This window comes from Oryzias melastigma, linkage group LG19 (genome assembly GCF_002922805.2).
Source record: "Oryzias melastigma strain HK-1 linkage group LG19, ASM292280v2, whole genome shotgun sequence".
NCBI lineage: Eukaryota > Metazoa > Chordata > Actinopteri > Beloniformes > Adrianichthyidae > Oryzias > Oryzias melastigma.
This window is the reverse complement of record NC_050530.1, coordinates 17,312,910-17,328,320: the sequence shown is the minus strand read 5'-3', so window position 1 is coordinate 17,328,320 and position 15,411 is coordinate 17,312,910. Positions and strand designations below refer to the sequence as shown.

The 15,411-nt window shown below is 41.4% G+C and overlaps 1 protein-coding gene across 2 annotated transcripts; it reads right to left on the bottom strand.

The window, feature by feature from the left end:
• Positions 1–853: 853 nt before the first annotated feature.
• On the bottom strand, positions 854–14,308 carry si:ch211-214e3.5 (zinc finger protein 518A). 2 transcript variants are annotated; one of them, XM_024263389.2, is made up of 4 exons: positions 13,789–14,308; positions 10,992–11,023; positions 7,280–7,320; positions 854–5,070 (listed from the first exon to the last, which is right to left on the bottom strand). In XM_024263389.2, exons 1-4 carry the CDS (start codon positions 13,947–13,949, stop codon positions 1,249–1,251), a joined length of 4,056 nt encoding a protein of 1,351 aa, XP_024119157.1. In that variant the 5' UTR covers positions 13,950–14,308; the 3' UTR covers positions 854–1,248. The 2 variants fall into 2 exon arrangements, with proteins under 2 accessions (XP_024119157.1, XP_024119158.1); XM_024263390.2 differs by lacking the exon at positions 13,789–14,308 and adding an exon at positions 11,204–11,966.
• Between the last annotated feature and the right edge of the window lie 1,103 nt (positions 14,309–15,411).

The following is a 15,411-nucleotide window of genomic DNA, read 5'->3' as shown; positions in this document are numbered from 1 at the left end:
AAGAATTATCTTGAAAACGTTTAAAGAATTCAGAAAAATGTTGGTGACTCTGACCTGTCTGAGGTTAGTTGGGATGTCAGGTGGGTGTGGCCTCATAATTGGTACTAGGGGGACGTTTCTCTACCAGATGACTTTGACTCCCCTTTACTGAAATTAACCATTGAAGTCCAAAAGAAACAAAAAACACCCATTTAAATTGTGACTAGAATGAATTTAAAGCCAAAGAGACCAGTGATCATGATTATGTAATTCTGTCCAAAGAGTAATTATCAAAACAGGAATCTGTGATTGTCCTGTTAAAACTTAGAGCTTAAGCCCCCTTAAATGCAGCATATTTGAGCCATGTATCCATTAAAAGTGCACCAGGAAAGTGTTTGGGTGGGAAATACTACAATTTACAATTTTCAAAGAATAAAGGTTATTTACCCTAATCCAGTGTTCACATTTATTTCATTAACTGATTTTGTAGGTCTGGTTATAAGTTGTACTGCAGCCTAAATTTGACAGATAATATTTTTTAAACTTTTACTTGCATTTTTTGACAATTGCACTCATGCTGAATGCTCCATGACATCTCAAACTAAACAAAGAGAGGAAGTGCTGTTTCAAACACTATGGTTCAGAGACCTTCTTCTGCAAAGCACAGGTTCTCCTTTTGCATGTGATGAACTTCAGCCATCTTAGACGTGTAGCAGAATGACCATCTCACAGAGAAATGCTGACTAACCCTGGCAGGACAGGTATAGGACACTTCTGATAGTCCCTTAAGAACAATCTTTGAGTTTATTCAACTTTGTTGTCCTGAGCGAAGTCGTTTTCATAAAGTGAGAATAAATCAGCCCCGACAACACGGTAGTGTGAAATTATACCACCTTTTAATCAGGGTTTAGACAGAAAGATTCACTTGAACCAGGACAGTTACATTTGGATTTCTGTTTTTACAGTTAGCTGTACAAATATTTAGCTCCTGCCCCAATGTGCAGGACAGGAAAATGTACAAAAAAAAAAAATCACTTAAACTAAAGCATGAGAGAAAGTAGTTTAATATAAATTACCTGAGGAAATCTTGATTCCACTCTGCATAAACACTCTGCTTTTATTGTTCCCTTCCAGTCATCTGTTGCTCTTAGCTTCAGTGTAGCATATTCACAGTTTAACCTGACGCGTGCACAGGGACCAGAGTACACACCTACCAAAAGATAAAACATCATATGCATTTACATGTTCAGATGGAAAGGTAGTGGAAGGTCAGAACAGCTTGTTCCAGTCTCTGGTGGCCTCCATCAAGTGTCTCTGACCATGACCAATCCAGTCCTCCTGGTTTGTGAAGATTCGCCCACAAAACCAGCAGTCAAACAGTGCTGTCCCCTGTCTACAACCAGACGATGGCTTAACCACCTCATATTTCTTTTTGTTTTTTCTCCTGAGTTTCATTTTAAGAAGAAATCGCTCTCGGACAGAACTCTGAGCCGCTCTGGGTCTCAGACTCTCCTCGTTAGACGAGGTGGAGTTCTCGCCAAGATCAGAAAGTGCTTGAAGTGTTTTTGGACACAAAGAAACCTTTGTGACGGCACCCCTGTACCGATTCACGACCTTCATGATGTTGGCAACCTCGGGAATGTCAGCATCTGGGTGGTTGAGCACCACCACAGGCTGGTAACGGCGGGGGCATTTGACCTGCTGCACTGAGCTGAAAGGGGAGAGCTTCAGTGTCCTTTCTACTTCTTTGGCAGCAGGTGTCCATAAAGCAGGAGTGTCTTTCTCAGTCTGCAATTTGTTGGACAGTCTTCTGGCTTTGTGCGCCATTGTTGCAGGCTCATCAAATAATGATTTCCTGCATCTTTTCCTTTGGCTTGGAGGTCTGATGGATCGTGGAGCTAACGCTAGTTTCTCCGCCTCACACCGTTGGGCCTGTGGATGGATCTGAGATGGTGAAGTCTCAGATTTTTTAACATCTTTCTGTGCAGAGTTCTGTAAACCAATCAGCTTCTTTGCTCCACTATAAGAAGATGTGTTCACTTTATTCGATGACACTAGGAAACACTGGGTTTGAGGTCTAGTGGCAAGAAACAAAGGCTGGCTGCTTGATGTGGGGGGACCACTTGTGAGAAGGCTGCCCGAAGGTGAGACAATTTTAAATATAACTTTGTTTCCCGAGTTTTCACCTGTTTGGCTAGAAATGCTTCCGGTTTTTGTCTCCTGGTTGTTCAGACAAAGGCCTGATTTGGGAGAAATGTATCTCAGCAGAAAAGCCTGCCGACCGCTGGGCTTCTCTGCAGGGCTCACCGGCACCGCCAGGACTGGACGTGAGTTTGCTGGAGTCGAAGCCATTTTGAGAACAGGACCATCAGGGCTCTGGACTGGGACTGATCTTTGCACCAAATAGCAAGTTGGTTGTGTTTTTGCCATTTTAGCTTTGGGTGGAGTGTTAGGTGAACTGGGAACGAGCACCGGACCCTTAAACCCTGGCCTTTTTATAAGGTAGTGGTTCTGGGCGGGGTTTGTTGATTGCTGCAGAGCTGAGACCAGAGTGGTCCTATTTTCATCAGGCTGTGGCTTGTTCGACTTGTTCATCCCTGGCTTTATGTAGGACACGTTGATCTGGGGATTTGTAGAGTTTGTTAAAAGTTTAAAACCTGTGGAGGAGTTGACCTTAACAGGCATAGCAAACTGATTCTCTGCAGCTCTCAGGAGGACCGGCTGCTTTCCTTCAGGAAGCTGAAGAATCCGTAGAGTTGTAGCTTGTTTGGTTGGGTCATTGCTGGTTCTGGAAGGTCCTCTTTTTTCCCTGTGAAGCTGCTGCCTGATAATTGCATCCGAGTGTTCTTCCACAAAACAGCCCACAACAGTCGAACAGCTCTGTGACTCCAACTGTGTTGCAGAAATAGGAACGATGTCTTCCTCTACTTTGACGATGTTGAAGTTCTGGAGCACAGAATCTGGATGGTCCTCAGTCAGTTGCTCATCAACACTGGCTACACATTCATCCACTTCTATGTCTCGATCTAAACTTTCTGAGAGATGCTCAGGAGTTTCTGCCAATGTCAAGCTGAACTGCGGTGGTTCGCATGTGCTTTCACAGTCATCCGATATGCTGTGATTGCAGTCCAGGTCTTGGGCAGATCTAGGTGATGCACTGAATGTTTCCTTGGAGTAGTTGTGAAAGCTAAATACTTCCTGGTTTGGTGTATTCTGAGTAGTCTTCCCTGTTCCTGCAGCACATTCTCCATTGCTGAGCAAAGAGGTTTGTTGCGACCACGGTACTGAAGCGTCTAGATCGTCAACATTTTGCTGACCGTTCTTTTCTGGAGTGTCTATAGTTTGATCAGCTGGTGATGACAGATTTACAGCTCCACAGTTCTCTTCAGATTTTCTTAACCCTAAACTAAGATTTTTAGCTTTCTGAACATTTGAAGGATTGTTGACTTTATTAACCAGGCTAGTATTGCTTACTTCAGAACTAATTTGTCTAGCTGCAGTGGAAATACAACAGTCTGAGGACAGGCTATTCCTCTCCTCATTGCAGCTAGCTTCATTTAGGTGCATTTGGTTGCAAATATGACATAAATCTTTCGAGCTCATTGTATCTGCACAGGTTGTGGAGCTGCTGTGTAAAGCGTTTGTTTGGTCACCCACATTAATGCTGCAAACTGAGGTCTCCTCTTCCTCAATTTTCACTTTTATTGCCATGATATCACCCTGATTAACTCCTGACCCGCAGGAACTAGTTCTTGGTGAAACAGCTGAGCTAGAGTCAGAGTATTCCTTCTTCTCACTGACTTTACCTCTGTCCAAAACAGGCTTTGGTAATGAAACATCACTGACTAAACAGTTGGACTTATCTTGCTTCGCTGACGGTATTACTTTAAGAACCAAGTGTTTTTTGCCATCAACCACTTTAAAGCCCATCACTTTGGTGGTGCAGTGAGGAGGAAGGGAGATTTTATTCTTCACCATGAGAACCGTGAGTCCGTTAGCATTTGTGTGACTTCCTGCTTCACTGTTTTCACAATCTTCTAACTCCACTGACGCCGACTGCTCTGTACTCTGAGGACTTCTGCTCCTGACTCTGTGGTCCTTCTTTGCAGGAGATCCCTCTGAACAGTGAAGAGCCTCGTTCACAGGTAGATCTGGTTTGACTGGTCTACTGTTTTGGCTTTGGACACTCCCCGACACACAGCTGGGTTTAAAAATCCTCTGAGTCTCCAGTGACTCACAGCTCTTCTTATAAATCTGCTTGGCATTTGAAGAGAAGTTTGCTGGTGTATCTTCTGCCATTTTCCATGTGTTCTTTGTCTCGCTCATGTCTTTATGAACACTTGCTCTGTGTTTTCTGAGATACTCACTGCTGGTTGCACCGAAGCCACAGACTTGACAAGTGAAGGGGAACTTATCCGAGTGAGCTTTCATATGACTCTGGTGGTCTTCTTCATTCAAGCTGATATGTCTGCATTTTGAACATTTCCAGTGACTCTCATTGTGACGATGGATGTGCTGGACAAACGTCCCCGCGTCACTGGTCCTAAACTCACACCAGTCACATTTGAACTGTCCGTTGGTACTGTGGCTCATCATGTAGTGCCTGGTAATCAACAGCAGAGAGTACTGAGTATTGTCATTGCAAAGCTCACAGGTCACCAGCGTGTTCCTGTGCTCCATGCGGTGGCGCTGAAGAGCAGGGAACTCATTGGTTACAAAATCACACAGGTCACATGGGTAAGTGGGAAGAGTTCCTTTATGAGCGGCTCGGAAATGTTTCAGCAGATCGTTGGGACTGTAGGTGCAACTGTCTTTACACACAGAGCAACCGAAGCTTAGGATCTTCCCGGAGAAGACGGCGCCCTGCTGGATCCTACAGTGGGCTTTTAGGGTTGGTCTGTCAGTCTTCGAGGGGGCCCCATGCTCCGTTATGGAGTCTTCACCGTTACTGAAGAGCTGCCCGTCTGCTGCCTCCCTCAGATGCTTGAACATCAGGTCCTTCACCTTGTCCTTTTCCTCCTCTGTGACGGAAATGCTGCCATTTTTCACAGCGTCTTCAGGCCTTGTGAAGTCTTCCATGGCTGCAGCCCTCTAGGTGAAAACACAAAAGCAGTTCTACATGAAGACACATTCCCACAGAGCAGCAACAAAGAACAGTACATACACTGCAAACCACTCGAAACAGTCTGAAATCAAACAGTAAACCTAAGCATTGTGTTGTACTTAAGGCCCCCATGACAGTTTTTTAATTAATAAAAACAATGTTCTCAGTAGTGTTTTAATTATGATTATGAAGTTTTAAACCAAAATCCCACAACCTAAATGTCTTGAAAAGCCATTAAAAGGCCTCTATTTCAAAAACCTCCTCTGAGGGGAGGTGGCTTTTGGAGCTGAGCTGAGCAGCCCTGCCTAGTCGAGTTTTTATTTATTTTTTTTATTCAATATTACCTTTGTCAGCTTTATTGTGAGCTAACTTTTACTAACAGAGGGGCCATTTGTTTAATCTACCTCTGGTCCTCTCTTCAACTTCATCTTCTCTCAGTCAGGATTTGGTTGCTTCTATCCAAGTTAGTTGGAATTGAAACTTTTATTCCCTTATTCACGTTCTTTTATTATTCTTAAGTGCAGACTAATCAATCAGATTTTCTTTGTCTTTTTCTGAGTAATGGACAGAAAGCTCTTAGTTTATTTTAACCCTTTAACACTCAAAATGTCACCAGTGACACCAATCTCTGATTTTTTTCACATCAGTCAAAAGCCACTTTACTCTGCTTCCAGTAGTTCAAAGAAAGTCAACACTGGAGTAAAAGCTCCAGTGTTAAAGGGTTAAAGACTGAAACAGGGATGTTTTGGAGTTAAGTTAGGCACGTTGTCCTGGCAAAATGAATTCTGATATCAAAACATTTTAACAGTTTTAGTTTTACTTGAATACAATTGATGCATTGCATCAAAAAAAGGCAATGCTGTTGCGTGCTGGAGTTACACAAGAAAATTTATATAAACAGCACAAAAAGTAAATCAAATATGTTTGGTATAATATAAATGCTGTAATGATGGTTTAAAGTCCCCCTCCAATGAAAAACGTGTTTTTTGAGTTTTTAACATGTATGTGTGGCATTTTTCTTATGAAAGAGAACAAAGGTAATAAGAAATCATTTCGTTTTTGCATTTTCGAGTATTTCTAATTTTAAATCTCTGTCAATCAAACTGTCAGACAGACTCTGTTTGAATGAATGATCTTCTTTCCATCAACAGCTCTGCTGCACATGCACTAAACCCTCATCTGTTCCTAGTGTCTAGTTCAGGTTCTGGAGAAGAGAAGATGGTATCTTCACATTGACTGCAGTCAAATGAGCCGCCGTTCACATTTCTGTGGTCAAATCAGCATCACTGGATTTTTGGTGTGAGTTTCATCCAATACTTACGGTAGCAGGACTGAGAACGCTGGAAAATCTCCACCAGACTCCACGGAGCTTCTTGATGTGACCACGGAAATGTGAACGGCGGCTCATTTGACCGCAGTTGTAAAGGATTGTAAATCAAAGAAAGAGCATTTTGATGTTAGCTTTTATTATTTTCCAAATAACTCTGCTCTGAGAAACCAATGATTGAATGTGTTTGTCAAAACAACATCAACTATTATTGGATAATTAGCTGAAAGAGTCTTTGGTGAACTGGAAGGAGAAAAAATGTGGATTTTGGAGTAAGCTCGGTCCACAAAGCTCTTCACTTCCTCGTTTTTGGAGTGAATCCTAGTTCAATCTGCAAATTAAAAGTCAAGAACTATTTTAAAAGAGATACCAAAGACAGTTTCCCTACTGTCACTGTGTCCAGAATGATAGAAGCAATATTTCTGCCAAATCAATCCAGAACAGCAGCATCCTGCCAGCTGGTCCGTCATGACTGCTTGTGATTGTATTTTACATTGGTAGCGCAGATGTTGATTGCAAATGCTGAATGCTATACTGATGGAGTAATTTGTGCTCCTCATTTTATGCAGGCCTTAGATGTAACCTTCAGGCTCGGCTCCGTGGTTCAACGCACAAGTGTGGCTCTATCTAAAATGTAAATACACAGGCTATCCAATAGAGTCATGAAGTATTTCTACAACAAAAACTAATATAACAAACACAAACTCCCTGTGGTATATTTATAATGGATTGCACATGAATGCAGATAGGTAAACAAAGAACTTGTCAGTGACATTAATGCAAACAGAGGCTTCTTTATCTGAAATTCAAGATTGTAGAGATGAAGATAAGCCACAGAAAAAAACAAAGAAAATGCTAAAATGTTTTACCTGCACTGCTGTCCTCAACATCAATGCAGGGAGCTGCTCATCTGAAAGACAGAAGCGATGCTGAAGACCATGTAACCACCACACCATAATAATATAATTTTAACCTTATCTAAACACCAATGCTGTCAGACCACACACAGGTGGATTTTAACCATTTTTTAAGATACGTATTTTATAAAAACATCAAATATAGTTTATTTTAAATGATTTATAAGCACTTCTGTTTATTTCATGCAACAAAGACAGGAAAAATGGCACATTGATGAGAAGATCAGATGGTCTTTGACTCCACAGTCCCAGGTAATTCTTCAGAACAAGCTCCCCATTGACACCAACATATTCGACTGTAGGTCACAAGAATCTAGTATCTTTTCTTCCATAACAAGACAGGAATTAATGTCCGAAATGTTTCTGTAAATAAAAAAGTCAAATTTATGGGTTTCCAAAGCATCTTTTCACAGAAAGATCCCTCATTTCTGAACATCTTTTTGAAGTTAAAGCTGGTGGACATTCATGCCTTCAGTTTGTTTCTGCAACTCCAAGTCCCCTCTTTATCTTCATGAACTGGACATCTCTGCACAAATCTAAACTGGCTTAAATTGAAGTACCACTACAACTATTTTTTCCATTGTAAAATTGTTCCCAGCAGTCTTAATTTTGGTTATGCTGGTTTTAGCCAAAATCAAAAATGCTGTTGTTTTTTTCAAAATGTATTGTTTGAGTTGTGATCAGGACTGTTGTTGTGGAAGTATCCTTATGTTGACATCTCAGCATTCCTTTGTTTATACTCTCTTCTGCTGGCTTACAGCCCTTCATTACCCCAAGCTAACATTAACATAGCGAAAAACGAACAGCGAGCAATTTCAGAACTATCCAGTCGTACAGTTAAGGGCGAGCTCGGACAGGGGAAATGAGGATGTTAAAGGATCTATTTGTCTGCAAGTGGATGCATCAGAACTGGAGGGGAGCAGAAAGACTTTGGCCCACCCATCAGAGTTGTTGCGTCACAAACACAAGCTTTTTCAAACCGCCAGGTTTTATCTGCCCCTCACGATTTGAATAAAGAAATACTAAGAATGTCTTCAATTTAAATTATTTTATGTATGTCCTCTATCATGAGAGAAGTGCAACTAGAATGTGTTAAAACACGATTTTCATTGGAGTGGGTCTTTAAAGCATCCGTTTTCTGATGACACTCAGCTCTTCCAGACTTTCCTACACTTCTGGGAAATGATAGCGCCATTGTCATCTCCACCTCCCAGTATTCATTGCTGTCCTCTCTTGCATAAGAAGATCTAACCTCTCCATTCTCCTTCCTCAGATTCTGTAGATCCTGTAGTGATCTTCAAACGTGAGCAGCTGCATCAAGCTTCTGCAGATGAACTAGAAATGCTGCTGAATGCCTCATTTAGAACACTCGTTTCACATCCCACAACTCCCCCTAAACATTCACCACTGAGTGGTCACATCAGCATCACGTTTCTGCCTGAGCTTCTCTATGTTTGTCTGTGATTCCTTCCTCCAAAGGAGCACAGCAGGTGGTCTGTCAGGCAGATTTCAGAGAAGCTCCAGCATGCAGCATCAGATGGATGATTACTGACATGATTCAGAGTGAGTCTAGCTTCTGTTGGATTCCTGACCAAAGTCTCAGAGGAAGATCTGCTCAGGTGATGTCAAGAACCAGGATGGATTGTGCTTCTCCCTCCACTGTTGGCCACCACAAACATCCATCCCAGAGTTGGCTCAAACATTTAATCCTGACTTTATTGCGCATATCTAATGGATTGAATTGTCACATAAGCTGCAGTACGAGGTGCGTTCAGGGGCTGCGTGAAATTTCAGCACGTGCGCTTGCATTAAGAGCTTTCTATTGCTGCATTTAGGTGTGCTGGGAATTTCTAGCATTTGCTTACGACATCAGCAACACAAACCCTCATTTGGTGCTCCATTTCATTGTGACTCACAACTACAACACACTGATCTGTAACAATACACACAATTGTGCAAAAATGTTACATATATTTCTAATTAAGCATGCTTTTATATGCATGACATAGAAAACCCCAACAACTTTACAATAATTATTTTATTATTCTTCACTAGTTTTAATCTTCTGTGATTGAAAAAAAACACTTGATTTGAACAAAGTAATTTCTTAAAAAATGGTCAAGATATTAAAACATGACCATATGAATAGAAATAAACTTTAGGACTTTGATAAAAGTTGATGCTTTCCTGAGTAAGGAATGTGTTCATCTAAAGGTTCAGAGAAAAGACGGTTAGTTTGTTAAAACAACATTACATTTCTGTCATGTTATAAAACCTGACATAAGACAACACTTTCACTTATTATTAGTGTTTTGTTTTTGTGAGAGAAGAACTACGAACTGAAACTTTCTAAATAAAGGGACTAACGGTTTTGATAAAGAAAGAACTTTTTTATCAGACAAATGTTCGGCTAGTAGAACTCTAATATGGCTGGTAGACTTTGGATGTTATAACCAGTCATAACTAGGATTTGAAGACACTGAAATGATCTTCTTGGCCTAATATTTGACCAACATTATATTTGAGACTGAAAGACCTTTAGGGATTTTTGAACACCTTCATAATTTCCTGTGGGCAGAAAAGTTAAGGACTCATATTAAAGTTGCTCTGTGGGCTCCAATGAGAACAAACACTTCCTATAGAACTTCTTTAACTCAACAAAGAAACAGTCTTTCATCTGAAAAAGACTGGAGGAGGTTGGTTTGTGAAAAACGTAGCAGGTGGTAGAACAAATAAGCAGTGGCTGCAGTCTAACTTTCCAAGGGTGTCCAAATTTAAGCATCGAGGGCCGTCCTCCTGCTGGTTTTTCAGAAACCCTTCCTTATCTACTGTTGATTATAGATCGGGTAGATCTACCTAGATCAACCAGATGGCTGGTTGGTTCGTACACACAAATTGTGGTTGTAGTGCAGTTGTGGGCTGTAGCAAAATCAGTTTTAAATAAGACAAAGAGGTTTGAATCTGGACTTGGAGGCCCAGATTAATTTTTTTTCCCTTAGCAGACCAGGTTGAAGATGTTTCACTACTCAAGTGAACCACTCCACTGTTCTGCTCTTCCTGTCCACAGGAATATTCATCTCCAGTATCAAGAACAACACATTATAGTTGACTTGAACAAATTAATGTGGAACATCCATGTTCCTCGGGAGCAGTTGAGAACAATACATGTCGCATTAGCTGTTTTTTCAAAGAACTGTGGGGTAAAATGATCTTTCCTGTCTGGCGGAAGGAAGTACCACAGTATCCTGAACTAAAGGAGATACCAAAGGAAGCACTGGAACTCTTTCTGTAAGCACATGGACTGGAGCTTGTCACTTGCTATGACCGACAGAGTTTTTCCGGAAGTTTGGGGGAAAAAATGAGTTTGGATGAATTCCAGGTTCCAATTATGGACTGGATGAAGGTTGTCTTCAGTTTGAAGTAAGTGTCTTGTTTTAAGCATTTTTGAATAAATCATTCTAGATTTTTTATGTTACATTCCGGAGACACCGTTCCTAAAAGGAACTTCTCAAAGTGTTTCTGAGGAAAAGATCTCTACACTCCTGACAGATTTAGAACCATCCATGAGCAGAATCCTGCTTCTATGTGACAAAGAGGAGCTTGACTGATGAAGAAGGTTGTTTCTATCGAAAACACAAGCAATCACATACCAGAGAGGACTCACCTTTTTGTTGGTTCACAGTTCCAGTTTTTATCCTAGAAAAGGGAAAAAAGAGAGATTCAAAAACAGTTTTTGAGGTAAACCCAGAAAGAAAAACTGTTGAGGTCATTTTGGATCAAATCCTTTTCTTTAAATGCAGTAAAAATCAGAAGAAATACGGCTGTTCAGACTATTACTCTGTTCAACAGTTGTTACAAAATAACTACTTAGCTTACTTGTGGTAACTAGGGGAACACAAACAAATCAGTATAGGTCGCTATGTCCTGTACGCCTTAGACTGGTGTCCTCTTCAGTGACAATCAGGTCTAGTCCCATCTTTCGGTCCTAGTTGGCATCTAACCCAATCACGGCAGATTAAAAAAATATATATATCTTTATCTCTAGCGATTCTCCATTTACTCCCATATTAACAACTCAGATTTACCCTTTATAAACTGGAGATGTTGCCACTGACACCTGAATAACACATGCTCTTTGACATACCATAAGTCTGACCGTTTATGCGTTCAACGCGAGTCAGGTGATTCTGACACAGAAAAAAGCAGATTTTCGTATCAGCTTTGCACCACTATGCAACACATCTCTAAATTTAAAGTGCTGTATAAAAGTGCAAAGTCACATTTCTCCACAAAAAAATCAGCACATTTACACTGATTGTGAAAACACTTAACTACTGCAAAGTGTTGTATATCAGCAAAAGACTGCTTCTCTCCACTTCAGAATCCATTGGAATTATGTTTATTGCATGAATTGTTAGAGTTACAATAGCTAAAAGGATGTAAACACAGAATTTCAGTCAAAACTTCATTGATGTTTATTGATCTATTTTATAATATTGACAACTGAGGAGGAGCCTTCACTTCCAAACATTTTTATTTCCTCTGTCTTGTGTTTGTTATCTAATTATATTTTATTACTGAACTGAAACTAATACATCTATCAAATCTGCTTGTGAGTTCCAGCCCATGACAGTATATTAGAACTGGACATATTATTCCCTCATCTTTTGTGGTCCAAATAGGAAGTACCCGCTGGTCCCAGAACGCAAAAATCCCACACACTTTTATTGAGAAATAAACAGCTATTACTCAGTCATTCTATATGTCAAAAAAACATTCTGGTATCTTTTTTTAATATGCTCTTGATAATCCAAAAATTTTTTTTCATGATATATTTTATTTATGACAAGTCATTCAGGTTATAAATTGGCCAATTAGATGCCTCAATAAAAGCATGTGGTAGCCACTGGCCCTACTTCAAGCTTTCAAAATGTCAGACTGAAAGATTCTCCGGAGCTCACTTTCAGTTTAAGGGGTGTGGCTTTCCAACAAGCTAACTCCTGATTAGCGAGAGTGGTTGTCCTTGAAATGTTGACTCAGACCGACCTAGACCAATCACTCCTTACTAAAGTTGTCCGGTTCCAAAATGGTAAAGTTCATATTGTGGAAACATGGCGACTGAATTGACTTTATTTCTTTGAAACTAGAGAGAGGCAAGGCATTTTCTAGTGGTGACGTCACAGGCACTTTGTCCATATATACTGTCAATGGTTCAAACTTCTTCTTCATTTTCTACTCTTTACAAGTGCACGTCCACCACCTACAGTTGGAAGCGGTGCGAATGACCCGAATCTTGCTTTAGGCTTATTAATTTCTCCTCCATGATCAATTTTCAAATCCCTGAATTAAAAAGGGACACCACAACCAAATCCAAGTCCCTGATTGGTCATACTTCAACCTGGTTTAATTCTAATTCATTGGCTACATTTTGTACACAGAGTCCAAAAACAGTCGAAGAAACTTGCGTAGCTACACGTGAATGTGCACTTTGGTAGTCCTTCCATTGGAATTGACCGCTTATCTAAAATATTAAAGTCAAAACCTCATAAAAATGTATTTTTACTCCAATCTCGGTGTCATCATAAGAAAGGTGTTATAACAGTGCTGCAAAAAATAAAAATAAAAATACACCTGTGGGCATGAATACCCCGCTACACATCTACAGTGGAGCAATGGATCCGGTTAAAGATGCTGATGAGAGCATCTCTCCTGCAGGGTGGGGTCACCTTTGACTCTGTCCCCAATAAACATCAGTTTAAAACACACACATCTATGCTGGTGCTCCTCACTACATCAGGAGGAGCAGGGTTCCTACTCTCCCTCTCAGCCCTGTACATGGGACAGCACAGGAGGGGGGGGGTCCTGCTCCCAAAATAATAAACACAGGAGGTCCTTGAAGAATGTCTCAATTCAGCATTTATACTTGACCCACATGAACCGGACCAAACTGAGTCTAAATGAGAACAGGTCAGAGATGGGATGCGCGAGCGCGTGCTCAGCAGTTAAAAGAACACCTGAGCCGCAGACAGGTAAGCTTCTCCAGGCCGCTCCGTGCGTGAGAGGCGGACACGCGCACGCACATCCATTCAGACAGCAAAAGTTGCATAGCCTCAAAGCCGCAACTCAACAGAAGCCGTGCTCCTCGGGGCGAGGACACGAGCACGCGCCCTGCTGTGTGGCCCGGTTCGGTTCTGAACCAGCCTCCCAGATGAAACCCAGTCACTTTCTCCGCTTGGTTCCTAAGTTTGGGGAAGGCAGGAGCTCCGCATCAGTGAGTGGGTTCATCTGCGCATCTGACGGAACCGTGCCCGGTCGCGGTCAGGCTACGGAAACCCACAGATGTTCTTCCCCGGAACAACAGTTTCGGACCGCCGACTTTAATTACCAGTTTGTTATTACACCTAAATAAGCCCCCCCACCCGCCCACGCGAGGCGTTTCAAAGTTACGGAAAACAACTTACTTCTGACTGCGAACTTGACAGAAGTTCGGCCGGCGTCCTCTCACCGACCGGAACCGCGAGAAAAGGTTCGGCCTGGAGAAGTAGCGCGCACGCAGCCCAGAACCGCTCGGCTTCTTCTCCCTCTCTGTGGAACCACAGCCACGGCGGCCATGACACTCCATCCGGGTACTGAGCGGCCGTGCACGCGCTCCACCGGGCGGAGGAATATGTTTCTCCGCTTAGTCATTAAGTTAGTACCGGCGGCTATTTTTACAGCGAACACTCAGAAGAACCGGCTTCGATCCACTCCAATGTGTCTGAATTGACAAAAGAACCGCACGAACAAGTCTCCGTCCGAACAACAGGAGCCTACGTCATCAGGTCAATGAGTGTGTGAGCGCGCGCGCGGCTGTGTGGCCGGGTTGAAGAACAGCACTAATGGCGGATCCTCAGAGCTGTCATCATGGCCGACCTGCTTCCGCTAGTCTAACAGACATGTTTGAGCCGCTCCCTCCGACTCCGAGAACAGCTGCTGCCCCCTCCTCCCTCTGTGTCCTCGCGGTGTCATGCACAGAGACACGCGCACACCTTACAAATGCACAAACCCACAATCATGGCGGATCTTAAGCTCCTCCATTTTTCTTCCTTATGCCTGTACACATATCAGCACAAAATATGTATCTATCTATCTATCTATCTATCTATCTATCTATCTATCTATCTATCTATCTATCTATCTATCTATCTATCTATCTATCTATCATCTTCTTTTGTGTGTGTTTGTGTGATGATTTTGGACGCATAAAGATGCTTATGTTTATTTGAGCATATATTACAGTATTATAACACAGTCACATGGTTTCTTGAATGTTATGTAAACCAGAGTCAGTGCATGTGTTAATCTGGTTAGTGCTTAACTGGTATTCCCTCAGAGACCAGGTTAAATTCATGTAAACACAGCCATTGTACGTGGGAATATAGTCATTCAGCAACAACAGATGAATTAAAAGTCTCTGTTGAATGCAGGTGTGAAAGTAGAAGAAGAAAAGCTTCTGTCTTTGAGAAAGGGGTGGAGTCTTCCTGTGACCTTCTCATTGTTGTGTTCCACTTAGAGATAAGAAATACTTTCAAACATCCTCTGTGGTGACACAAAGCAGGATATTAGATGCTGAATTTGTACTTTTATATAACAAATACGGAAAGTTACAAAATAATCAAAAACAAGCTCTTAGGTGAAAAATCTGTTGCTCAGATGTGTTTCAATCTCGTCTCCTGAGATCAATTTGAGCGTCTCATATTTGTATCATTCTATGATCATTTGCTTCTGGAGCAAGAGAAAAGACATCACTGATACAATTGAGGTTGAACTGCGTTACGCTTTTTGAGCAAGACTGAAGAAGTAGAACAAAAGGTAGCAGCATTAGACTCTTTTTTTTGTTTGTTTTTTTAAACAAAATACAGAAATATAAAACATAAATGGAATACAAAAATTCAATGAAGTACAAAATAAATACAAGTTCTGTCATTGTTTACTAACCCCCTTTCTGAAAAGTCAGTTTTAACAAAATTATTTTTTCAAAGATTTAAAAACCCTTGTACTCTCTTATGGGGTCAAGATGACCCTACCATTACATTCATGTGTGA